At 45.9% G+C, this 25,039-nt stretch overlaps 1 protein-coding gene across 2 annotated transcripts in view; it reads left to right on the top strand.

Annotated features, from left to right (window-relative positions):
* Nucleotides 1–25,039, top strand: part of VSTM4 (V-set and transmembrane domain containing 4) — a 78,555-nt gene that overhangs the window by 4,537 nt on the left and 48,979 nt on the right. For both annotated transcript variants that reach the window (XM_043925586.1, XM_043925585.1), the window contains exons 2-3: nucleotides 3,503–3,901; nucleotides 20,765–20,833. In XM_043925586.1, coding sequence (XP_043781521.1) covers nucleotides 3,503–3,901; nucleotides 20,765–20,833 — 468 coding nt within the window. The remainder of the gene's footprint in view (nucleotides 1–3,502; nucleotides 3,902–20,764; nucleotides 20,834–25,039) is intronic.

Raw genomic sequence — 25,039 nt, 5'->3', positions numbered from 1 at the left:
AGGGGAAAGGCTTGGACCCCTCCCTAGCACCACACTCTGGTCAGCCTGTCTCTACTGCATAACTCTTGGCCACTCTGCAGTTTCTCTGTTGAGCCATATGGGGCCTGATAATTGCCATGGGCAGAAGCTGGGTGATGCTCTCCTCTAGTATTTAAACATCCAGCTAAGCAACCGTCTGCAAGGCACTGGGTCCTCTACCTGCGTTTTCTCCCTCCCTCAAGCAATGCCACTTCTCACAACTGCCTTTGGGCTGAGTTGGGTTCCTTGGGTTTGAGGTAGTCATTTCCAGTGTAGAGGGGAGGGCATTACCTGGGGCAGTGGCTTTCTGAGAAAGGTCACTGCATGTGTGGGGAGCCACACAGCCTGAGAGCCTGTGTGTTTTAACAAAGCTCAATGCCCCGAGGAGCCTGTGGGCATGATCGTTTCAGTCACACCCCTATACTCTTGTGTTGAAAGTAGGGGTAAATATCTGGGCTGGTGATAAGACTAGGGCTGAAGTGAGCCTTCCTGAGAGGAAGGTTGTATTGCTTCCCTGGGGCCGCCATCACAAAGTGCCACAGACTGGGGGCTTCAACAACAAGAGTTTAGTTTCTCATAGCTCCGGAGGCCAGAAGTCTGCAGCGCTGCTGCCTTCTGAGGCCTCTCTCCTTGGCCTGTAGTCGGCCTCTTCTCCTTGTGTGTTTACATGATCTTTCCTCTGTGTCTGCTCCCTAATCTCTTCTTATAAGGACACCAGTCATGTTGGACTGGAAAAGGAAATGGCAACCCACTCCAGTATTCTTGCCTGGGAAATCCCATGGACAGAGGAACCTGGTGGGTTACAGTCCATGGGCTCGCAAAAGAGTTAGACACGACTTAGTGACTAAACAATGACAACATGTTGGATCGGGGTCCTCCCTAAGGGCCTCATTTTAACTTAGTCATCTCACTAAAGGTTCTCTCTCCAATACAGTCCCATTCGGAGTTCCTGGGGATTAGGTCTCATTTTAACTTAGTCATCTCCCTAAAGATTCTCTCCCCAATACAGTCCCATTTGGAGTTCCTGGGGATTAGGGCTTCAATATAGGAATTTGTGGGGGACACTGTTCAGCCCATAGCAGGGGTCTTTGCACTTCAGTGGGAGTGACATGTTTGGGCCATTTGTAAGAGAGGGGCTAACTGAAGGCAGAGAGGCATTTCCATCTTTAACTGGGAAAGATGGTGCAGTTTGCTCCCTTTCCTGGGAGCCGCTGACTCGGCCTGAGCTGCAGAAGTGGAAGAGTTACTAGTTTGCCTCCGGGATGGAATCTGGCCTCCCATGAGGACCAGAGCCCTTGGCGTGTTCTCCTGGTTTCAGTCACTATAAATAATCCCGCCTTCATGCAGCGTTAATAGGAGGAGACGAGGGTGTGGGGTCCCGGCTGTGCTCTCATCCCATCCACGTTGTTTCAATTTCCTGCTTTCCCCAGCTCTCTTTGCCTCCAGTGGGGAGACCATGGGGGCGGGCAGAGCGGGACTTCAGTTCTGGAAGCCAGCTGCTTCATCTCTGCTGCTCTCCGCTTGGGCAGCTGTTGAAGTGGGGTCAGCCTGGCATTTCTGTTCTCTTCAGGGAGCTCCCAGCATGGGGCCTGAGTGGACTTTGGGGAAAATGCTTTTGGTCTAATATAACGTGGTGTGTGGGCTGGTGGGTGAGCTGCAGGGAAACGGTGAGGGCAGTCCCTCTTTTGTCCTGTGTGAGTGACTTGTGTAGATAGTGAGATTGTTACTAGGGGGCGTGTGCCTTCCTTGGGTACCTGTTGATCTGCATTCCCGAGTGTCTCCCTGGGTGGCTTTGGCTTTGCCACTGTAAACATAGAAGACCTCATTCTTGTTCACAATGAGCTGAGTCCAGCCAAGCATCCATCTTTTCCTTCTGAATTCACTTTCATCTATTTTTTTTTAATGGTAACAAAAGACTATTACAGTGCTGCTAGCCGAATAATGACCCCCAAAGATGTCTGCATCCTGATCCCTGGAACTGTGAATGCAGCTTAAAAGGCACTTTATGGATAGGATTAAGTTAAGGATCTTGGAATATCCTGGAGTGTCCTGGTGGCCTGGCTTTTAAGAGCTGAGAAACAAAAGAAAATTGACTCTCAAGTGATATCTCTTGAGATGTTCAGTTTATTAAATGAATAGTGGAAACTATGTGGAAACCATATGTAAGGAGGAGCCTATTGCCTGAATTTTTACAATGAAGGATACTGTTTGTGTTAAACTCTCCCTGTCACCCCCAGCACACACAGGGCCTCACCTTGTTGACTCACAGCCTCTTCACAGTGGAAGGTCCAAATCTTTACTCTCTTTTTCATCCTTCCTCCTTGCTTACCTATAGCACTGACCAGGGTTCAAAGTCTTGGGCGACTCTGCCATCAAGGCCCTCAAGTCCCCTCATGTGACCAGGAGGTGGTATTTGGGGACCATTCGTAGTTTGGGATGACCTTGGGGACACCTGCTTGTGCAGTAGGGCATAATGCTTCCTGGAGTTACCTGCTGGGCAGCGCAGGGATGATGATGTGGGGCCTGCTGAGAAGACAACCCAGCTTGGACAGTAGGAGGCTCTGGGCATCCTGTCCTTCCTGGACTCTGCCTGCCAGGGGGAGGCTGCACTCGTGAGCTCCTGGGCTGCACGGCTGCAATATGTAATCCCTGCAGACACTGTGTGGTGTATCTACTGGGAGAAGACCTTGGCAAGGGTGGCTGGGTTGGCTGATCTTGAGTGGACAGGGGGTGGCACCCTCAAATGTCAGCTTGGAGTTGAACTGTGGCTGGTGAGACCAAAGGACAAGAATTCGACCTGGGCCTGGTTTCCTGGAGCATATTTCGGGTTGTTGGGTGAATCTGGTAGCCCTCTCTGCTCCTGGGCTCATTGGGTCTTTATTCTTGCAGTTCAGCTGTTAGATCGTGGATCATGGTCCTAAGAGACATGGAGTAAGAAACCGAGGCATCTCTGTCACTCCAGCTCCCTGGTACTAGTTTAACACTCGCCTGACCAGAACTGAAAATCTGCCTTGGTTACACCTGAAATAGCTGAGACAGGGAAGGGGGCCACAGCATTGCCTGCTCAGGGAGGTGATGAAACTGATTGAAGCAGGCCTTGGGGAAGCAGGTAGGAAAGGTGGATTTGATGTAAGCTGGATATTTTTAAGAGCTTCCCCAAATTTAAATCTTTATGTGAAATCTCCTGAATTTTAAATATCAGCAACTAACTAAAAATAAGAAAAGCATCTAGGCCAGGTGATCAGTGACATCCCGCTTGCAGGGGATCATCTCATAGGTTGAGGACGTGGGGGCCCACAGAGACTCACTCCATGCCCCAAGGAGGGCTCCTTCTTAAAGGCAGAGTGAGCATAGAAGGGGTGGAGGTGGCCCGCCTCTCTGGCGGTGCACATCACTCTGACTCCTTGAGAAAAGATGCTGTGTGTGCTCACCTGGGGAATGGCGGTGGCCTTCCTCATTTTCTTCCTTCCTTTTTTCTCTGCAGAGGTCTGTGGAGCCCTCAATGTCACCGTGTCCCCGGGGCCCGTGGTTGACTACCTGGAGGGGGAAAATGCCACTCTTCTCTGCCACGTCTCCCAGAAGAGGCGAAAGGACAGCTTGCTGGCTGTGCGCTGGTTCTTCGCGCGACCAGACTCCCAGGAAGCCCTGATGGTTAAGATGACCAAGCTCCGGGTGGTGCAGTACTACGGGAATTTCAGCCGCAGTGCCTACCGGCAGAGGCTGCGCCTCCTTGAGGAGCGGCGTGGGACACTCTACACGCTCTCTGTCTTGACCCTCCAGCCAGCAGATCAAGGGCATTATGTCTGCAAAGTCCAGGAAATCAGCAAGCACAGGAATAAGTGGACAGCTTGGTCCAATGGTTCCTCAGGGACAGAAATGAGAGGTAAGAATACTTCTTCTCTCTGGGGAGAGGGGAAGGGGGCAAGTCAGAGGGTCTCCCTCCAGCTGGCCAAGCAGTGGCCTCCAGGACTGTCCTACTGAGCTAGAATACATCTTTCTGGACTCTAAGGGCCATGCCTGTATGAACCAGGCCATGAGAATGAGGATAGATCTTTACGTGGATGCTGGGACTGACTTGTGCTATAGAAGTAAAGTCAGGACAGAAGGTGTCTGGCCCCATGCCAGCCAACCTGCCCCTGGGCAAACTTGTTTTGTACCTGAAAGATGGGACTGGCTGTGTACTTCATTTGCCTCTAGCTCAGATCTGCACTGCCTTGATTGCTTTGCCTGGGGATGGGAGTGCCGGATGCCTTTGAGAGGAGGCACGCATTGGGAGGTCTTGATGTGAATTGCCAGGCCTCAGAGCAGGGCAGCCTGGTGGCTCTGATCCATCGCCCAGAGGAACTGATTCAAGCCTCAGGGAACAGCTCACTCAGAAATTCATCCAAAAGTGGGCAAGGGACCAGAGGTGGCCCTCCCTTTCTGGAAACAGATAAGAGGCATGGGCCATGTTCTGGAACATCTTAGCTACCAAATGCTATATTTGAGGTTAGCTTTTTTTTTTTTTTTTGGTGGAGTTCCCATGTGTGGCTTGTAGGATCCTAGTTCCCTGACCAAGGATTGAACCTGGACCCAGGCAGTGAAAGCATCGAGTCCTTACCACTGGATCACCAGGGAGTTCCCCAATGGTTATCATTTTTTACCACTGATGTTCCATTCAAGAGGCCACCTATCGAAATTGTAATAACTTGTTACTGTGTGCTAAAATTACATCTTTGATTACTTTGCACATGAATTTGGCCTGGTAGAAAATCAAGAGAACCACAAAATAAACCTGATGACCCAAAGTGTGGAAAAGAATCTAATTTTATTTTATACATGTCATTTAATATTAAAAGCAATAGTGATGCTGTTAAAGGGATAGAACTCAGTTGTGAGCAGGCATTTTTAATATCCTGTGTCATCCAATGGCTTCCCTGATGACTCAGTGGTGAAGAATCTGCCTGCCAAGCAGGAGACACAGGAGATGCAGGTTCGATCCCTGGGTTGGGAAGATCCCCTGAAGGAGGAAATGGCAACCCACTCCAGTATTCTTGCCTGAAAAATCCCACGGAGAGAGGAGCCTGGTGGGCTACAGTCCATGGGTCGCAAGAGTCAGAACACAACTAAGCATGCATATGTTAAAGTAAATAATTTACATGGATAGTCCAACTTCATCTGTCTTTAGAGTTTGCTTATTTTCACGTTCTTAAGCATGGAATGATGTATTATCTGAAATGTCATGCACTTTTTCTCTTTAAGCAAATTAATTCAAGAAAACAAATGACTATTAATATAAATATGTATTTTGGCACAGAAAATAGAAAAATCAGATGACCACAGGCTGAGGAGAGAATCCACTCTGGATTTCACTTGGCTCTGAAACATGTGATCTTACGTATACCCTTTTAATTTTTATGTCCTGGTGTATTCTTGGAGCCCTGTAGTAAATCTCTGGGCAGTAACGACTCTCTGCCAATTAGAATAGATAAAAAGGTTCCTTGCATTCAAGTGAGTGCTGTCGGCATGTCCACTATTTCATGTGTGTCCCTTCAGTGAATGACGTTGGTTTCCTTCTAGAACATTTATTTGGTTACATGTTACAGAAACTTAAGGTGGTTTGCGCAACTACACTGAAACTAATCTCTTTCCCCCACTTCTCAGTACTTTGATCTGCCCTTCTGAGTGTGAGAGGAGGGGTGGAGTTACAAGGGGGTGTCCAGGGAATTGTCTATAAACTGCAACCGGTCACATTCCTGCTGTGTCCCTAAGATGGTGTCTCTTGACACAGTCCAGCTCCTTAGCAATGTGCCTGCAGAGTACTTTCCCAGTGTCATGCAAGACGAGAAGTCTGAACAAAAATTTAAAACCAGACCAAATAACCAATCTACTCCAACAATTGCAGTTTTATTTGCTTTATTTTGTCTGTGTGTGTTTTTGAGTTTCTCCAAAATCGGATTAAGTCCTTGAGCATGTGTGTTGAGGTGACTAAAAAAATAAGTATCAAATTATTGGAGAAAAAAATCTACGTTAATAAGTAAATTTGTCCTGGAGTTTTTCCTGAGGACATCTCTGAAAGGGTGTAGCTAAAAAATATAGGTTGAATTAATTGGGGGCAAAACATAAGTTGTCATTTTATGTTTTAACTGAACAAGTTATTGAAATATGATGGAGAATTGGGGATTTTGAAGAATGGGAAAGATTATTGGGTTTTGTGTGAAAACCACATATGTATGAGACCATGGACGGGGAGAGCTCCTGATTCTAGAAGATGATAGTTATCATCTTCCAAAGAAGATGATAAATAATGAAGAATGAACACGTGTGACCCTCTAGGTGACTGGAGTCATGCTTGTCTTATTTTAGAGAATCTGTCACATCCCATGAACTTGTCAGTGTCAGTTTACTATGCGGAGGTAGGAGGAAAGGCCAAGAATGTCATGCAGTTTCTTCAGTTGCTTGTTCCATGTGACCATTTCGGTGAGCCAGAAGCCCTGCCTGCAAAAAACCTGGATCCAAGAGCCCTAAGTGACACATGGTGTTGGAACCCTCTGGAGAGGTTTCCAGGAGGGAGGATGTTAGGTTTGATTTCATTTAATTGTTTCATCAATGATTTGGAAAGGGTAGACACATCACCTTAATGAACTTTACATAAAATACAAAACTGGGAACTGTTCTTAACATCAACAAGGAATAAAACATAACAAATGGGAATCCAAAGAGGTGAGTAATACAAGCAGGATGTAACAGAATGAGATTCAGTTTGGCAAATGGCAGAGTGATACACATCTAGGGGAAACAACTCACAGGCAGTGGTGGAGAGTCAATAGGAGGCTCTCCATGCAGGGACTTTGGTGGCATCAGTGGCAAATTAGATGCTCATCTGTAGGGTGACAGGGGGCTTCCCTGGTGGCTCAGTAGATAAAGAATCCACCTCTAATGCAGGAGACCTGAGTTTGATCCCTGGGTTGGGAAGATTCCCTGGAGAAGGAAATGGCTACCCACTCCAGTATTCTTGCCTGGAAAGTCCCATGGATAGAGGAGCCTGATGGGCTACAGTCCTTGGGATCACAAGAGTTGGATACAACTTAGCAACTAAACCACCACTTCAGGGTGATACGGCAAAGCGGACAGCCCATGTTATTTCCATCCATGTATAAACTGGCCTGGTGTCCCTAAGAAGGAAGTTGGTTGTGTTATGTATACTCTTCTGGGGAGACACTAATGTGGACTACACAGTCTATTTGGGGACCCTCACTTGTAGAAAGATAGATTCGATCTAGAAGAGAGTAGCAAACATGATAATAAAATGAGTGGCAGCCTTCCGAGAAGTGAACAGTTTAGCTGAGGAAGCTTTGCTGTACTCAGAGAATTGCACATGGACTAGAGTGCTTGGTGGGTTCATTTATTCCTCTCTCAGTGGGGATTTATTTTATGGAGCATCTGCTCTGTACCTCACTGTGCTGGAAACTTGGGGACACAGGGTGGATCTGTCTATAGGGTGGCAGATACAGAAGCAGATATGATGTCATGGTGTCAGGTGCAGTGATAAAGTGTGCATGGAGCATTGTGTGAAAGCGTAGGAGGCCCCTAAGGATGAGGAGTGGGCAGTGCTTGAGCTGACATTGGCTGTTTATGTGGGTCAGGGAATGAGATGAGGCGGCATCTTGGTGGGTAGGGCATCCCACAGCAGTGAATCAGGACTGCTGGAGTCTGAACTGGGAGGTGGAGGTGGCAGTACCCACTGCCACCATAGGGGAAGCAGGCTGGGCTGGGCGGATGAGACTGTACTGAATGTCAAAGAATTTACACTTGATTTTGTAAGCTAGTGTTCTCAACACCAAAGCCAGATTCTGAAGTATCTACCCTAGAGATTCTAGTCTATTCAGCCTGGGTTGGAATTTGAATATTTAACACCCAGTCTAGGTAATTTTCGGGGCTTGTTAGGTGGCGCTAGTGATAAAGAACCCACCTGTCAATGCAGGAGATGTAAGAGATGCAGGTTTGGTCCCTGGGTCGAGAAGATCCCCTGCAGGAGGGCATGGCATGGAGAATTCCATGGAGGTCTACAGTCCATAGAGTCGCAAAGAGTAGGACACAAATGAATTGACTTAGCAAACTAGGTGATTTTATCATTAGGCATTTTTTGGAGAATCTTTTCTTTAGTCCTTGGCAAGTCCATGAAGCATATAAAGTCTTTTGACAGACCCCTCTAGGGGGACCAGGCTACAGAGTGAAGAGGCCATCTTTTGGGGTTGCATGGGCTTTGTGAAAGTGTTAGTGGCTCAGTCATGTCCAACTCTTTTAGACCCTATGTATTGTAGCCTGCCAGGCTCCTCTGTCCATGGAATTCTCCAGGCAAAATACTGGAATGGGTTGCCATTCCTTTATCCGGGGAATCTTCCTAACCCAGGGATGGAACCCTCGTCTCCTGCATTGCAGGCAGATTCTTTACCATCTGAGCCACCAGGGAAGCCCATTGCACAGGCTTTAAATGATGCCAGATTTGGTAGTAGGAATGGAGAGACATTAGAGGTCAAATAAGATGTCTTTAATAACTGGATGCAGCACGGGAGAAAACTTTGGGATGATACCCAGGAGAGTAACTCAGTGTGCCCAGGGTGGTGCCCATGACTGACAAAGGGAGCTTAAGAGATGGAGCTCATCCGCAGGGAAATTGAGAGTGAGCTGGGTGCAGGCCGTCCCACACTGATGGCCTGTAAGTACGCAGAAATGTGGAGCTGGAGGGCCCATCTGATCTGGCTTGTGAGAACTGAATCTGAGTCAGGCAGGTGAACTCACCAGGGGGTGAGTTGATTTCCAAGGGGCAGGGGCCAAGGTGAGGAGCCCCGGGAAAAACCAGTATTTGGGGCAGCAGATGGAGCTAGCTTGGCTTGGTGTCTGGAATGGGCTCCTCTGGGCCAACCCCATGGCTATCTGGAAAGGGCAAAGTATTTTCAGTAGGAGAGCAGCAGCTTCTTCACAGAGCCCAGACAGTCCCACCGACTGGGAAATTCAGAGATGTTCCAGGCAGGAAGGAGGTGCATTGGCTTGATTCTGGCTGCCAGGTAAGCCCTGTGTCCTCTTTATTGGGAAAATGAGGAAGGGAGACAGACTGACTGATAGCCGTGGGTGGATCGAAGGGGTGGTCCCTCCCTATGGGGTCACTGCAGGGCCCCAGCTGCCCCCCAGGATGGATATGAGATGGGAGAGGTGAGTGGGGGATCTTCACTGCCAGGGTGGGGTGAAGGGCCTCTCTCCAGCCCAGACCACAGGGACCCCTCTTGTGGCATTTGAAGTGCCCCCTCCACCCCACATCTTGCTCTACCCCACCTTCCAATCTGCACTTTGATTTGCCTTCCTAACATCTCTGTTCTCTATGCTTTGGTTCCAATAAATATTTTGATGGTGGGGGAAAAAAAAAAGATCTCTAGGAAACAGCTTCGGACTCATTCATCATGAGCAGGTCAGATGCAGGGGCAGGTCTTATTGCAGGTGAGACAGGAGGACGTGAACTACACAGTCCTGCCCTGGCCGACACCAAGGATGTGGGGAGGTCCAGTCTGGAGTGCCGTGTGCCCAGCACTGAACAGGCAGAGAGAGGCTGGAGTTGATGGAACAGGGAAGTCAGGATGGGAACAGAGGGGGCATGGGCAGTGGTTTGGGGTAATTTCCAACAGGGAGATGAAGCTTTTCAGCAGGGTCTTTTAAGGGGAGCCTTATTGATGGTTGGGAGGTTCAGGGTTTTCTGAGTTGGAGGCTTCATAGATTGATGAATGCAGAGTTTTCCAAATGCTCTTGGTTCCTTTAGGCCAAAAGAAATAAATAATAATTTTGCTTTTTAAGTAGTTGGGGTCCAACAGCCTAAAAAAGGATTTCTGTTCTAAACACAGAGCATAACATATCCCTAGGCATGGAGACAAGCTGTTCTCTTTGGGGTAGATTCCAAGATCACTTACAAGTCGAGGTGAAGATTTGCTATTTTAAGGGGCCACCGTCTGTCCTCTAGGTGCAAAACAATGAATTTTAACTACATGTAATCAATTTTTTCACAAATCGTGATACTTTCTGAAGTTTACTTTACAGTGTCCCTGTGCACACAAATGTATTACAGCATCTGACGCTGCGTTTGTCCTGCGCACTCAGCGCTGACTGGTACTCGTAGTGCCTGAGGCGTGCAGTTTATAAAGGAAGCTCCCTGCCTTCCTTAAGCCTCTCCGCACACCCTTCACCCTGTCTGCCCCGCGTCCCTGCATCCGGGTGCTTGCTGGTTGTACGTTGTGCCTGCTTTCTCTAATCATCCCTTGACTTCCTTTTGCTGCCTATGCTCCCCAAGCTTTGGGGGTGTCTCTGCCTTTGTGCCTTTGCCCTTTGCCATCCTGTTTGATGTCCCAACGACCTTCCACATTTGTCCTCCTTTGTGCACCGATCAGCCTGCTCCCTCTCAGGACATGCAGACCCTGGATAGTTCTAATCACAAGGACAGCCCTGAGTGGGTAGACCAGCTCCCAAGCCTGGAATTTCTTAGGAGAGTTTCCAAGATGAAGCCTGAAGGTCCCTGGGGCTCCTGGTCAACGACGGGCTCTGGCAGAGTCCTGGGTACCACATGTGCCTAATAGTTGTTGACAGGCCAGTCAGGGGCTCTGCGTGAGGGTCCCACATGGGCCCTTCCCACCGGGGAGTGTGGGCCCCAGGGTTCTCCAGAGTGATGCTCTCATTCATTTAGGCCTCTGTTCTTAGGGGTAGAACAGCATCCGTTCCTGTTCTCCAGGCTTTGTACAAGTTATCGTCAATGGCTTTTCAGCCTGGTTCTGCCACCCACAGACTCAGAAGCAGTCTGATATTCTAAGCAGAATTGAATCTCCTTCCTTTCAGATGGAGATGTTTTCATTAACGGTGAAAATGCTAATAATGGAAGCAATTTGCAAGAGCTGTCTCCTGCAATTTAAACAGTATTTCAGTCTAACCCCAAATAACATGTTTTAACAAACCATATTGTTATATGACTTCAGATTATATACGTGAGCTTTAAATGTTACAAGTGGACAAAGAAAATGGAAAACTGTGTTTACCCTAAATGTATTTAGGGGAAAAGATGAAATTATAATTTCTTATCTATTTAACCCTGAAAAATGAGAGAAAATTTAATAATTGGATCTGAAAGTACCACCACAGGGAACCGATATTTCAAGTTTCAGTGGAAGAAATTAAATAATTCCTTTTTCCCCAGAGACACGGAGCAGATAATTAGGAATGAGATTAACTAAACATTTAGTGCTACTGCTTAATTAAGCAAGCTCACATCATGATGTTTAAAGTGTCAACAGGTCCAGATACTCAAAGGGAACAAATTGACAACCAGAGTGTAATTTAAACACAACTTCAAACAGTCCTTCATTGTGTCTATCCTCATTCTAACTGCCATGGTCTTGGAAGAATTCAAGAGATTGGAACAAACTCAGTAGCATGTGTGAAGCCCCAGTTTATGAGCCTGTGATCTCTGTGATTTACCCAAAGAGAGGTACCTGTGGGGAGGTTTGATCCCCACTGTCCTGGGACCCAACCTCACAATCTGGAGGAGAAGAGGTATGTCGATATGGGTATATATTTGATAGACTTTATTGAAATAGCTAATAAAAAGTCTGAAAAGGCCAAAGAGGAGGCTGACACTTGCATGAGAGTAAGGAAAAGACAAGGTTATATACTTGGGGGAACAGGAGAGATTCACCTGGAGGATGTGACATTCCGCTGGGGCCACAGGGTGAGGAGGGTCTGTGACTACGGGCCATGCCACGTCAAGAGATGAAACAGCCAGAGCAAAGGCATGGATGAGGGAGAAGAGGGATTTGCAAATAACAGAATGGAGTTGGATGCATGTTTGTGGTTGGTGAGGGCTGAGGTGGACAGTGATAAGAGGAAAGGTTGCCACAATGGCCCTGGTCAGGGACCTTATCTCAAGGTACCTTGTGAAATTCTTAGATGCACCCACATGCCTGCCACAGTGCATAATATAATGAATTTTGTAGATGAAGGACTGAATGAGTGATCCAAGTCACTTATGGTTTTGAATAAAATGCCATTTTAATTAATACTAACAAGGAGTGGAAGGTGGTAGCAAGAAGATAAGATACAGGGACTTCCTGGTGGTCCAGTGGTTAAGAATCTGCCTGCCAGTTCAGGCGACATGGGTTTAGTCCCTCCTCCGGGAAGATCCACATGCTGAGTGAGGGGGAAACTAAGCCCCTGCACCACAACTAATAATATGAGCCTATGTGCCTTAGGCCTGTGCCCTACAACCAGAGAAGCCACTGCAGTGAGAAGCCCAGACTCCACCACTAGAGAAAGCCCCCACACAGCAACAAAGATCCACCACGGTCAAAAATGAATACTTTTTTTTAAAAAAGAAGATAATATATAGATCTATCCCAGGGTTGTGTCTGGAGAGGGCTGGGTAAAACTTACCAACCTTAAGTTTTAATATTTTCTAAATACACATGCCTTTGTATTCTGTAGCTGATTCCATCTCAGAATGCATAGTTCTTATCCCACTGCCTTGTCACAATAGGAAGTCTATTTAATACAAGTTTTTGTTTGCTCTTTTGCTGTATTTTCTAGAATTTATCTTAGAGAGAATGCAAAGGAAAGAGTGGCTTAAAATAGACAAAGTTGGAGCTTTTCTGTTTCTCATCAGCTGCTCCATCGGCGCAGGTCACCCAAAGGTCCTATGCACATATATGGCTTTGTCCAAGCCCCAAGAGAGACCGCCTTCAGCCTGAGGCTTGGAGGGTCAAGGGAGGAAGGAAGCAATAGGCAAACTTCAGAGAGCAGAAACAGAGGTGGTCTCTGTGTCTCTTTGGGTTTTAGTTGCCTTTCTTGAGAACACCGAGTCAGTTATAAATAGTGAGGACACAGCTACATTTACTTTTTTCCTTGGGAAACCATCTCATCATTGAATAAGAAAGGTCAGTGAAATGACTATATTAATTTTTGAATTTGAGCAAAAGTGTTGACTCCTCTTTATTTTATTTAAGAGTCTTGTGCATATTTCGTATCACTGGAACTCAGAACTCAACCTATGCTCTTCAGTTTAATCCAGGGAAAACAAAAGTAACAGCAAGACCTAAAGAATAAACATATCACACAAGTGTTGTTTACAAAGAACTCCAAAAGAGCCCCTTAATAACATGTCTCAAAAAAAAGAAAAAAAATAACATGTCTCTGTGTGCAGAAATACAAGGGGAAGAATACAGCTATCTCTGGTCCTTGCAGATTTTTCTCTCCTGTTACTTTATGCAGAATGTTGCCTGCTTAAGGTCTGCGGGCTTCCTGCCTCCATCCTATAAGAAACTAAGAACTTTCTGGCCATAAAGTGATCGAGACAGACCCAGAACCAGCAGCTCCAAGGTTAGAGCCCTCCAGAGAAGTCAGCTCCAAAGGCCTGGTGAGCTGGTGCTATCCCCTTGCTTCTGATGTGGATCTTCCATGGGAAGCAAGGTGCTGGGTAGGCCTGGGCTCCCTGCCCTGGGCTCTCTTCTCAGCCTTCTACAATGTAAGTTGGTCCCAGGACCAAGCTTTCTCTGGGATACTTTGACCCCCCAATACAGCATCATAGTCATCCCATTCTTTCATTTGTTCAAAGTAACTGTGACTTGTTATGGACTAAGAAGGATTCTGGGACGTGAAAACAGATGCAGTTCGAGCCTGCACAGAACTTTTCTTCAGCTGGAGGAGGGGATAATGAACCAGACCAATGAGAAAAGTGTAGTGATGCATTATATGGCAATGCATTCAGCAGGGAGAGAGGGTATGAAATATTAGGTAATCACTAGAGGAAGGCCTCTCTGACTCAAATTCTCTCCAGCTTCCAAGTTTGAGTCTGCCTTTTGGGGAGACACATCATCCTTTATAGATGGTCTGCTCTTTTGAAAATAACTTCCTTGAAAGCTGTGTTCTTCACCTTATATTTCCCTGCACTGAGACATGTTATTAAAGGGCTCTTTTGGAGTCCTTTGTAAACAACACTTGTGTGATAGTCTTATTCTTTAGATCGTGCTGTTACTCTTGTTTTCCCTGGATTAAATTAAAGAGCATTGGTTGAGTTTTGAATTTTGGACCTTAACCTGGACTAGGCGGGAGACTGAGGCCTAGGGTCTGGCTCCTCATGACCTGGATCGCCTCTCCCATGTCTCTGGGAACTCATCTCTCTCTGTCCTAGGAGTATGTGAGGCAGGGCTTCTCCATGAGGCTTCCTGGGACCTCGAGCCTCAGAATTTCCACAACTTTGTGCTCCTTAATCATACAGATTCCCAGGTCCTCCCCCCAAATTACTTGAACCAGAAGTTCAGGGGTCATGCCTGGGAATCCTCAAGAGGCCCCAAGAAGCCTAGTTAATTCTCCTGTACACTAACATTTTAAAAACCTTGATTTTCGGGCGCTCAGTGAAGGCAGTAGAAACAGGAAGGTAAAGGCATGTCTCACAAATTTGGGGCCAGTCCTTCCTGCATCTGGGCTGCTGCTCCCCGGCCCCCTCACTGCCCTGTGTGTGCCCTCCCCTCACTTCTCTCTACCAACTCCTGCCTCCCAGAAGGTGTTCTGGGTCAGAAATGTGCTCCTCACTTTGGATGTAGCCCCTGGTTGTTATTTAAGCTCCTTTAATCATAGGATTCTTTGTGAAAGGAGTTGGAGGCACAGGTAAGCAGGTGGGAAAGAATGTTGGGAGAAAGGGGGCTTTCCCAGGGCCTCTAACGATCCTGAGTCATCTGCTCCATGAATGACGGGGTTGGGGGTGGGAGCGTGGGTCAGTCCTTCAAAGCAGGCTCAGATAAAGGTGTGTGTATCCTCGGTGAACGGGAGACCAGGAAGGGGCCAGGAAGTCCCTCAGTTGAAGGCCTTTGTCACCAGGTCTTGGCGTGAACTCAGGGGGACACACTCTGCCACAGCCTGTGAAATCCGCCCCCCCCACCCAAGGGAGTCTGCAGGATGTTCTGTCCGAGTCAGAAATCAAGGGGCTCAGATTTCACACCTCTCTGCGTGGCGGTCTCCCCGCAGGGCCCAGCACAGGATACTTGACTAAGATTCTTTCTCTCCAGTCTGCTTCCTCCAGACACGCGGCTGATAGGATCATCTTGTCTTGGTGCCTCTGGGCTGTGTTCTTCCAGACAGTGTGATCCTGTGACCACTTTCAACCAGAGGGCCAAGGTGTGGTGGCTCTCACAACCCACCCCTCTTAAATTTCATCTGATTCTGCTGTCTCGGGGAGGAGCCCAGAATGGCCTGTCCCTGTTATCAGGCCACCACCTCACCAGAAGGGCAGCCCAGCAAGTGCTGGAGTCCCCAGAAAGTTACAGAGCCATCAAGAGGTCAGCTGATGACTTAGCTTTTGAGTGCTCGTTGCTTTCTCTTTATACTGTGGCCCAGACCCACTGATAAATGGGCACAGGAGTCAGAACTGAAAATGCCCACTTTGTTTCTGATAAAGCTGTATTGAGAAGAGTAGGTTGGTGCTGAGGCCAAACTGGGCTTCCTTTTGCTTCCCTGACCAGTTTTACTATCCTCTTTCCAGGCCCCATACCCTGTGGGAGGAGGTGGTCCTTGTACCACCCTCCCTCACAAGACTTCGGGATGCAGGAAGGATAGAAGAGGCAAGGCTCCCTGGGAGGCAGGGCTGGCATCATTCCCAGCATCTAGAGTAATGAACCTTCTCTAGGAGGGCACGCTGCCCAGCCCCACATTAGCTCTTGGCTGAGAGGCTGAGCTCCGAGCATGGGGCAAGACGGAGGCCACCTCGAGCAGGGCATTGGCCTGAATCTCTGGACTCAGATATGTGTGGCTGGACAATGTATCACATTCACTTTGAGATAGCACAGGATTAGCAGCTGAAATAAGATAGCTACGCTGGACCTTGGGAAGATTTCAAAAGCTCTGGCAGAATTCATGTAAAAATTTTCTTTTTTGTAGGAACAGATAAGATTATGACCAGTGTTGCTGATCTTCATATGCCAAACAAGGTTGCTGTACTTTCCCATAAAATAGCCGCACTGGAGAGAGAAATGAGGAACCTCCACACACTCCTTGCTTAGAGCCCTTTAGCTTTGAATCCCAGCTTGTTGGTTCTTTCAATACCCATCTCTACAGGTCCACTGGGGAGACCTTATTTATTACCTTTGATTCCAAATAAGGCAAAGGGACTGCAGACATTAAGCCACAAGGGCAAGGAACTCTTTCTTATGGACCATTTGGACAACTGAAGAGTCACACTCTGAGGCACAGGGCTGACTGTAAAGGACCATGCTAGAATTAGGTGTGGGAATTAGAGCAGGAAATAAAAGAGACCAAGTTGCTGTCTTGTGGAGCTAGGGAGCTAAGCTCTTATGGAGCTGTCTTATGAATAAAAATGGCTTATTAGATCTCAGGCACTGTTCTGAGTACTTTCCATATATTAACCCTTCTGGCTTCACACTCATCCTCAACTTATCATCCCTGTATAACAAATGGGGAAACTCAGGCATAACAACTGGGGAAGCTAAGTGATTTGCCCAAGGTCACATAACTAGCAAATGGCAACTTAGTATTTCAACCCAGTGCACATCAGTGCATCTCACACTTCAAAGTGCATATGATTCACTCGAGAAATTTGGGTTTAAAAGCAGATTCTGATCCAGTAGATCTGGGTTGGGGCCCCTGCAATCCTGTAGTTCTGACAAGTTATCAGGTAACATTGATGCTGGTGGTCAGTGGACCACACATAGAGTAGTAAGGCTCTGGACCATGATGGGCATCACTAATCTCCTGAAATCTAAGGTCCTCAGAGGTCCATTTTCCTTTTGGTATTGTCTTTATTAAGACTCTGTGGTTATCCTAGCCTAGGCTCAATTGGTTAAAGATGAAAACTCCTTCAAGCTAATTCAGGAGAGAGGTGGGGATGGTTTAAGGATATAGAGCTGATTGAATGCAAGGTTAGAAAATGACACATCAGCCTCTTGGTACCCAGAATGCCATCAAGTTCAAGTTCTCTATCCTCTACCTTCCTTCTGTAGGTTCTGCCCTTGCTCCATTTGCTTTCCTGTTTTCCAAAACGGCTGCCCACCCCAGAGTCCATAGACTTTTTCAAGCCCAGGATCTACAACAACCATATGTACTCTGTTTAAATTCTTGAAGGGGCAATCTGATCAGTTGCTCTGGCAGTGAGTAGATTATACAGCCTGTGGGTGGGGCAAATTAAGCAGGAAGGATGTTAGACGAATTGTCTGACATATCTAGTAATGCATGAAAGACCAAATGTCCACTAAGAGTTCATTCCTGGATGTCCAGGTTGCTTTCTTTCAGGGGCCATCAGAAAGACGTAAATCATTTATTTACTGGACGCCTACCAGCTGCCAGGCAGTGTGCCCCAAGATGGTGGTATGGAGGTATCACCTTTTTGGTTTTCGTTTTTGAGGAATTTAGGATCTACAGGGAGGGGAGTTGTTTCCCATAGGACAAAACCTTCCTTCTGAGAACAATTAGAAAAGATGAAAAAGTAGTCTGCATTTCAGTTTTCTAAATTTATTAGGATTTTTTTCCTAAATTTATTTTTATTTATATTTCATAGCTATATTTGCGTGACATAATTACACAATTACATATGTGCCTGTGTATTTCAGCTTTCCTAATTGTTCTCTGAAGGACACATAGATTGACTGCAGAGAAGAGCAGTGAAGGAGCCTAATTGTGTCAGAGTCATTTATAAGAAATTCAACCGTCCTTATGCAGTGCTTGACTGCAAGGGGGTCCAACCAGTCCATCCTCAAGGAAATCAGTCCTGAATATTCATTGGAAGAACTGATTCTGAAGCTGAAGCTCCAATACTTTGGCCACCTGACGCAAAGAACTGATTCATTGGAAAAGACCCCGATGCTGGGAAAGATTGAAGGCAGGAGGAGATGGGGACAACAGAGATGAGATAGTTGGTTGGCATCACCGACTTGATGGACATGAGTTTGAGTAAGCTCCGGGAGTTCGTGATGGACAGGGAGGCCTGGCGGGCAGCAGTCCATGGGGTTCCAAAGAGTCGGACATGACTGAGCGACTGAACGGAACTATGCAGTGCTTGTTTAGAAAAGTTATTCTGAAATTGACGATCAGGTTGTTTATGAGGCAAACAGCTTTTGGCAGTTTTAACTGTGAGATGAAAATTGGAAGGTCTATGATAATTACTTGAGGCTTTCTATTGGGGATCCTTGAAGTAAGGCAAACCAGAAATAGACCATATCCTATAAAAACTGAAACTCAGCTTCTCTACAGTTCATACTCTCACTGGATTAGGTGAGCATCCTCCTACTCTTAATTTCCTATGAGGAAAATAAAGTTTCATCTAGAGTCTCCATGACTTTCCATATACAATATCTAGCTTTTGAGTTAAAAAATTATCAGTCACATCAAGGGACAAGATCAAAATCAAAAACAGATAATAGGGAACACTCTTGCATTGCTGGTGGGAATGTAAACTAATACAGTCACTATGGAAGATGGTATGGAGATTCCTTAAAAAGCTAGGAATAAAACTACCATATGACCCAGTAATCCCACTCCTAGGCATATACCCTGAGAAAACCAAAATTGAAAAAGACACATGTACCCTGATGCTCATTGCAGTGCTGTTTACAATAGCTAGAACATGGAAGCAACCTAGATGTCCATTGACAGATGAATGGGTAAAGAAACTGTGGTACATATATACAATGAAATACTACTCAGGCATAAAAAGGAACACATTTAAATCAGTTCTAATGAAGTGGATGAACCTAGAGCCTATAATAGAGAGTGAAGTACGTCAGAAAGAGAAATAATAAATATGGTGTACTGACACATATATATATGAAATCTAAAAAGATGGCTCTGATGAATTTATTTTCAGGGCAGCAATGGAGAAACAGACATAGAGAACAGACCTATGGACATGGAGGGGTTATGGAGAGAGTAATGTGGAAATTTACAATGTAAAATAGATAGCCAATGGGAATTTGCTATATGACTCAGGGAACTCAAACAGGGGCTCTGTGATAGGCTGAAGGGTGGGAGGGGGAGGGAGATGCTAGGGAAATTCGAGAGGGAGGGGACATGAGTGTACCTATGGCTGATTCTTGTTGATGTATGACAGAAGACAACAAAACTCTGTAAAGCAATTATCCTTCAGTTAAAAAATTAAAAAAATAAATATGTAAATAAGTAAAAATTTAAACAATCTTAAAGAAAAACAGACAATAGGAATAAGCTTACAGGTGATGCAGATGTGAAAGCTATCAGGCATGAACGTAAAATAATATGATTAATATGGTTGAAAAATTATGTGACATGCTGGAGAAATTCATCAAAGAGCATAGGCTTTATCAAAAAAAGAATTAAGTGAATGACCTATAAATGAAAAAAAAAAATAAATGAAATGTTAAGCTTAGTAGATGGGTTTAAGAGCAGCTTAGACACAGGTGAAGAGAAGATTAGTGATCTGTGTGGTAGATCAATAGGAAGTACCAAGACCTGGAGAAAAATAAAGATGGAAAATTCAGATTTGGAACCCACGGCAATAATAATATAAAAGTTTGAGGGAGGAGCAATAAATAGAGTTAAAATTTTAGACTATCCTTGCCATATTCCTTTCCTTTCATATTAATTCAATTTTTATTCCAACCACCTTTGTCTTTTTATTTGGGTCCTAGATTCTCTTCTCTAGAACTCTTCAATGCAGTAACCAATGACCACATGTAACCGTTTAAACTTAAGTTAATTAAATTGAGGTACAGTTACAAATTCAGCTCCTTAGTCCCATGCAGACACCTCACGCGTTTCACATGGTCAACGAACGTGCAGTGGCAGCTGTGGGTGTGGTGCAGGCACTGAACATTTCCCTCGTCTCAGAAAGTCCTAACACAGTGCTCTCATCCCCTGACATTTACATTTTTCCATTAGGTTAATTTTTAGATTACCCCTCTACATGGAAACGTTCCATGGTTCTAGACTCTTTAGTATTACATTCAAGGTTTGAAAAAGTATTGAAAGTGTTAGTTGCCCAGTCATGTCCAATTCTTTGCAACCACATGGACTATAGCTTGCCAGGCTCCTCTGTCCGTGGAATTCTCCAGGCAAGAATACTGGAGTGGGTAGCCATTCCCTTCTCCAGGGCATCTCCTCGACACAGGGATCCAACCCGGTCTCCTACATTGCAGGCAGATTCTTTACTGTCTGAGCCACCAGGGAAGCCCTGTAACTCCATTGTGTTTCCTGATGATTGAAAGCAGGCACAGTGAATTCAGTGCTTAACTGCTGCTGACTGAAAGCAGACAAAATAATCTCAAAATCAGACGCATGCTGCTGTGTGACTGTCTTACATGGAGAACGGTGCTCAGAGTGCCGACCTGAGTCATCAGAAGACCTCAGGCTTCTCTAGAGATACTCAGCAAGTGCACTACATTTTGGGAAGATGTAGTAAGTATTAATATATGGGGTGAAAAAAAAATATACATGGGGTGAGTAGGTCTTCTACCGAACTGAGTACCAAAAACTTAATTCCCTTCTCTGGTCTCTTACTTATTATATGTAAGTCATTGCACCTTCCCCTGGCATGTGAGTTGTGACAATTAAATGTGGTTTTTGCAAATGTGAAAATTACTTTATAAATGTAAGTGCCATGTACCCCATATGATATAATCTTTTGGACTGAGATGGGCCAGGTTCATAAACTACTTCACTTCATGCTATGCAATTTCGTTTTTTTTTTTTTTTTGTCTTACAGTGATTTCCCTCAAATCTTCTGAAGATTCATCCTTTGAGAAAAAGAAAGAGACCTGGGCATTTTTTGAAGGTAATTCTTACTTATTTCTTTATTATAAGATGCAGCCTCACTTTTAGATGATAGGAAATGAATAGAATAAGAAGAAAGGACCCTGACTTCTTAGTTTTTTCCTAACATCAAATGGTTTTCTTGCTTTAAACATAGTCAGGAGTAGGATGGGAATCCCTGGAGGTGTCAGTCCACAGATTTTGAAAGAACAGAGTTGAAAGCTCCAATCTGCATAATTTGGTGGTGGTTGTTTTTCTTCAAGATTCCTACTCCTAAGTGATATTAAGGAGGGACCTGTAAGTGATATAAAAAGGCAAATTACATCTACTGTGACTAATTTTATCTCAGGTTTCTTAAGAGTTTGGGATTCTGGAAACATTTGTAAACCTTAAGCCAGTGATTTTCAACCCATGTTAGAGTCACCTGGGAGCTTTAAAAACACCGTTGCCTGAACCACATCTCTAAAGATTCTGATTAAGTTGGAACTTGTTAGAAGTTCTTTGTAAGATGCCAGTCTGCAGCCATGGCCCTAGAGAGATGTCTCCCAAAACTGGTTCCAGACCAGCAGCATCAACATCACATCAGCATCAGCACACCTGGGAGGGAGGCTGTTACAAATGCACTGTGTTCTGTGCCACCCATGCTTATGGAATCAGAGTCTCTGGGGGCGTTACCCCCAGAAACCTAGGTTTTCTATACTCAGACTGGAGCTTTAGAGCAGTGTTTCTCAACAGGAGGTAATTTTGTCCCTCTAGGGGACATTTTCCAATGTCTGGGTACAGTTTTGGTTGCCACAATAACATTTTGGTGCTACTGGAATCTATTGGGTCTTACAATGCACAGGTCAGCCCTGACAGCAAAGAATTATCTGGCCCCAAAATTCAAGAGTGCCAAGGTTGAGAAAGTATATGGCCTTAGAGTATGGACAACTCACAGAAATTATTGTATAGTGGTTGAAGAGTATGACCATAAGCATTGAAAGAATGTACTTTGTGAGTTCTCAGGCAGAACCTTTGATGAGTTAAAAAAAAAAAAACACACAGATTAATGTTAAGGTGTGATCAGGAAATTGTGAAGGATTACATCTTGTGAAGGCATTGCATTTTTTGATGATGTATGAACCTTGCGAAAAGGATCTAAGGAGACCTGTGTTCCTTGGGGCTTCACCATCACCTTTTGTTAATTCAGTGGATATGAGAACAAGCTTATGGGAGAGTGCATTTGGATTCAAACCTACCTCTTCCAATAGCTAGTTAATAACAGTGACTTGAGGAACTGTCTCCCTAAGAAAAATGTAACCATAATTATGAACCTGGTTTGCAAGTCATAAAGTGTCACTCAGGTAGGCCATTAGGATTGTTTCATTTTGAAGTCATAAATATTGCATTTCTCAGGTTGCACTTTACTGTAACAGTGATTCTTTGTATTCCCTGCCTTTTCTTCTGCACATTTTGTAGATGGCTTTTTCTGTATTTAATGATCTTCTCCAAGTAAAATAATCCGCAGTTCCCTCCTTTAGCCTTTCATTCAGTGAATGCCTATTTGTTAGCAAAGAGCTGTGTGACTTTCATCCTCACAGAGTGAAGCAGTAGAAAAAGGAATTGATGTGCCCATATTCTGAGGCTGCCTGTAACCCAGGCACTGGGAAGGGGGGACGTCTGGAGTTACCCTGGGGGCTCTCTAAGATAGGTCACTGGCAGAGGTGACAGTAGGAGCCCTGTGTATCATCAGATGCATAAGGATATCTTGGGGGGTGTTGTTAGTAACCCAGACTTTGGGTTGCCCCCCACTCCCACCCCTGCCAAGAATCTGATTATCACATTTAGGAAGAGATCAAAGAATTTGCACTTCATCAGGGCTTGAGGTGTTTTTGGTGCAAGTGATCTGAGGACTGTGAAAATACTATGGCCCCAAACCCAAGACTTTATATATTTGGAGAGACTGTAGCATTTAAAAGTCTGTACACACACACACCTTGCTGCACAATCCGAATCTCTAAAACATTTTGTATAATTAATGATTACTTTTTAGTTCATGTGTAGCTACGGAATACCAGGGTTACTCTCAGTCTAACTCTAACAAAATCTATAACCCATGGTGCACTGTCTTCTCCACACAGAGAACTCGGTTTCTATAGAAAAGCAGGACTGGAATTCTCAGTGTATATCCTGCCTCAGAGCAGCTGTGTCCAAGGCGCTCTTTCCCTGTGATTTCGGCGGCAGCAGCATCTGTGGGTTTTGCTTTTTCAGTCCAGCCACAGTGTTGACGAGGTCAGCGGTACAGTTGAAACTTGCTGGCGTCTGATCCCAGGCCTTTGCCCTTTTGTTTCTGCATGGGAGAGCAGCGGCAGCGCTTGAGGACGGATATCTGTCCTCCTGGGACTCAGCTCAGCCAGGCTGCATGCCTGCACCACAAAAAAAGCATTGTCAGGCCTCTTGGTGAGATGCTGGAGTAAGTTAAAATCCCTCCGGGCTATAGCTCAGGTATTTCTCCCCAAGCAAGATATTATTACTGGCTGGATAAAAACATGAGTAGAAGTACCTGGTTTTCTCCCCAGAACTGTAAAATAGGGATTTGTAGTTGCCCTGGAAATATAGAGGATGAACATTAATTTTCTGGATTCAGTGGCCCGGGGGGAGTTGAGCTTCTTCCCTGTGCTGAGGAATGCTGGGGTCACTGGGTTTCAAAGCAGTGCTGAATACTCCAGCCAGGCTCATGGTTGCCTGGCAACAGGTGCGCAGGTTGCCTTTCATGGGGACTGCTCTGCCTGGCCTGGCCTGGTGTGGCCTGGCTTTCTAAACGGATGGGAGCTGGCATGCAGACACACTTTGCACCACATCTTGGCTTCCCTGCCGCGTGCACATCACTCCCGCCTGCCGGCCCCACCATCTGCTTCAGGGAGGCCTGGGCTAGGGGCAGTGGGGAGACAACTTTCTGCATGGCGGCTTGCAGTTGAATCTAACAAAGACGTTGGTGTCTTTGAAAGTCCAGCAGCAGAAGATGAAACTGCAAGTGATTTCGGAGAACATAGCAAGATTTTTAGAATTATTTTGAGTGTTCAGGTGTATGTGGTATTTGAAAAGCTAAGCCTGGATTTCGTTAAGTGTAGATGTTTTGTTTAGCTTGAACCTGAACGTGAGGATTCAGCCTCCGGACAAGCATTGTTTGGCCTGGCCCGAGTTTTACAACCTCTGAGCTAACATTTATAATGAGAGAGGTGTTTATATAAAAGGAAAAGGTGAAAGACCAGGCAACTTTGGGCCAGTATCCAGCCTGAGAACGGCATCTGGAGCCCTACTGTGGCGCCCGGGGAACACTTTGGCTCTAGCTTGCTGGCAAAAACTATCCTGGAGTCTTAGCCACTTGTGCTGGCATTTCAGATGGCTCAGGGTTTAACCTTTGTTTTCCGAGAAAGACAGGGGAGGTGGTTCTAGTGTTCTGAGTAGTTCCAGCAGGGAGATTGCCTTTATGCAGCAAAGGAAGGCTTGAAAACAGAGGGAAAAACCAGCAACCTGGGGTGCTACCCAATCCAGGGAAACCTCAGGTGTTCTTGAGCTTCTTGTCCTCCTACAAGGTGATATTGTTTAATGTTCCTGTGGCTTTGAGAATACAATAGAGCAGGCATGATCCGTGCTAAGCCTGTGGGGACCCACGTGAGGGTGGCTGGTGCCTGCTGGCCAGTGTCCACAGCCCGGAGGGCCTGTGTGCTTGGCGGTGCAGCTGAGCCTTCCGGACTGGCCAGATGTTTTATGACTCTGTAGCCGTGGCTGCCTGTGGAGAGCCCCTCTGTGCACGTTGAGGAGGCTGTGATCTGAAACTGTCATGTGGGCCTCCTGGAGCCCTTTGCCTCCTGCCTGAGAGTGGGCCACAGATGTCTGCAGTAGGTTTTGGGGGACACTGGTGGGAGAGTCTCCCTGCGACCTCATCCCTCTTTGATTCCTGCAGTCCTGAAACCAGAGATGCCATCTGATAAAGAGGGGAACTCGTGACTCAGGTCGCTCTGCTCCATCGACACAGAAACATAAGGAAGAGAGTTCTTCTCTCCATCCCAATCCTGAAGCCCAATTGCCATTGCCTTTTGCTCCCGGGGCCCGAGTCTCCGGAATCCTTTTGAGACAGATGCTGCACCCACCTGCCCGCGTTCTGTCTGCCTGGCACTTTGACTGCATTTGTTTCCTAGCCTCTAGAGCCAGAAATGGCTCTGTAGTCCTGTTCCCGGAATAGTTT

Source organism: Cervus elaphus, chromosome 15 (genome assembly GCF_910594005.1).
Source record: "Cervus elaphus chromosome 15, mCerEla1.1, whole genome shotgun sequence".
In the NCBI taxonomy this organism is placed as follows: Eukaryota; Metazoa; Chordata; class Mammalia; order Artiodactyla; family Cervidae; genus Cervus; species Cervus elaphus.
The sequence above is the reverse complement of the archived record's forward strand: the minus strand, read 5'-3'. Positions and strand labels throughout refer to the sequence as shown.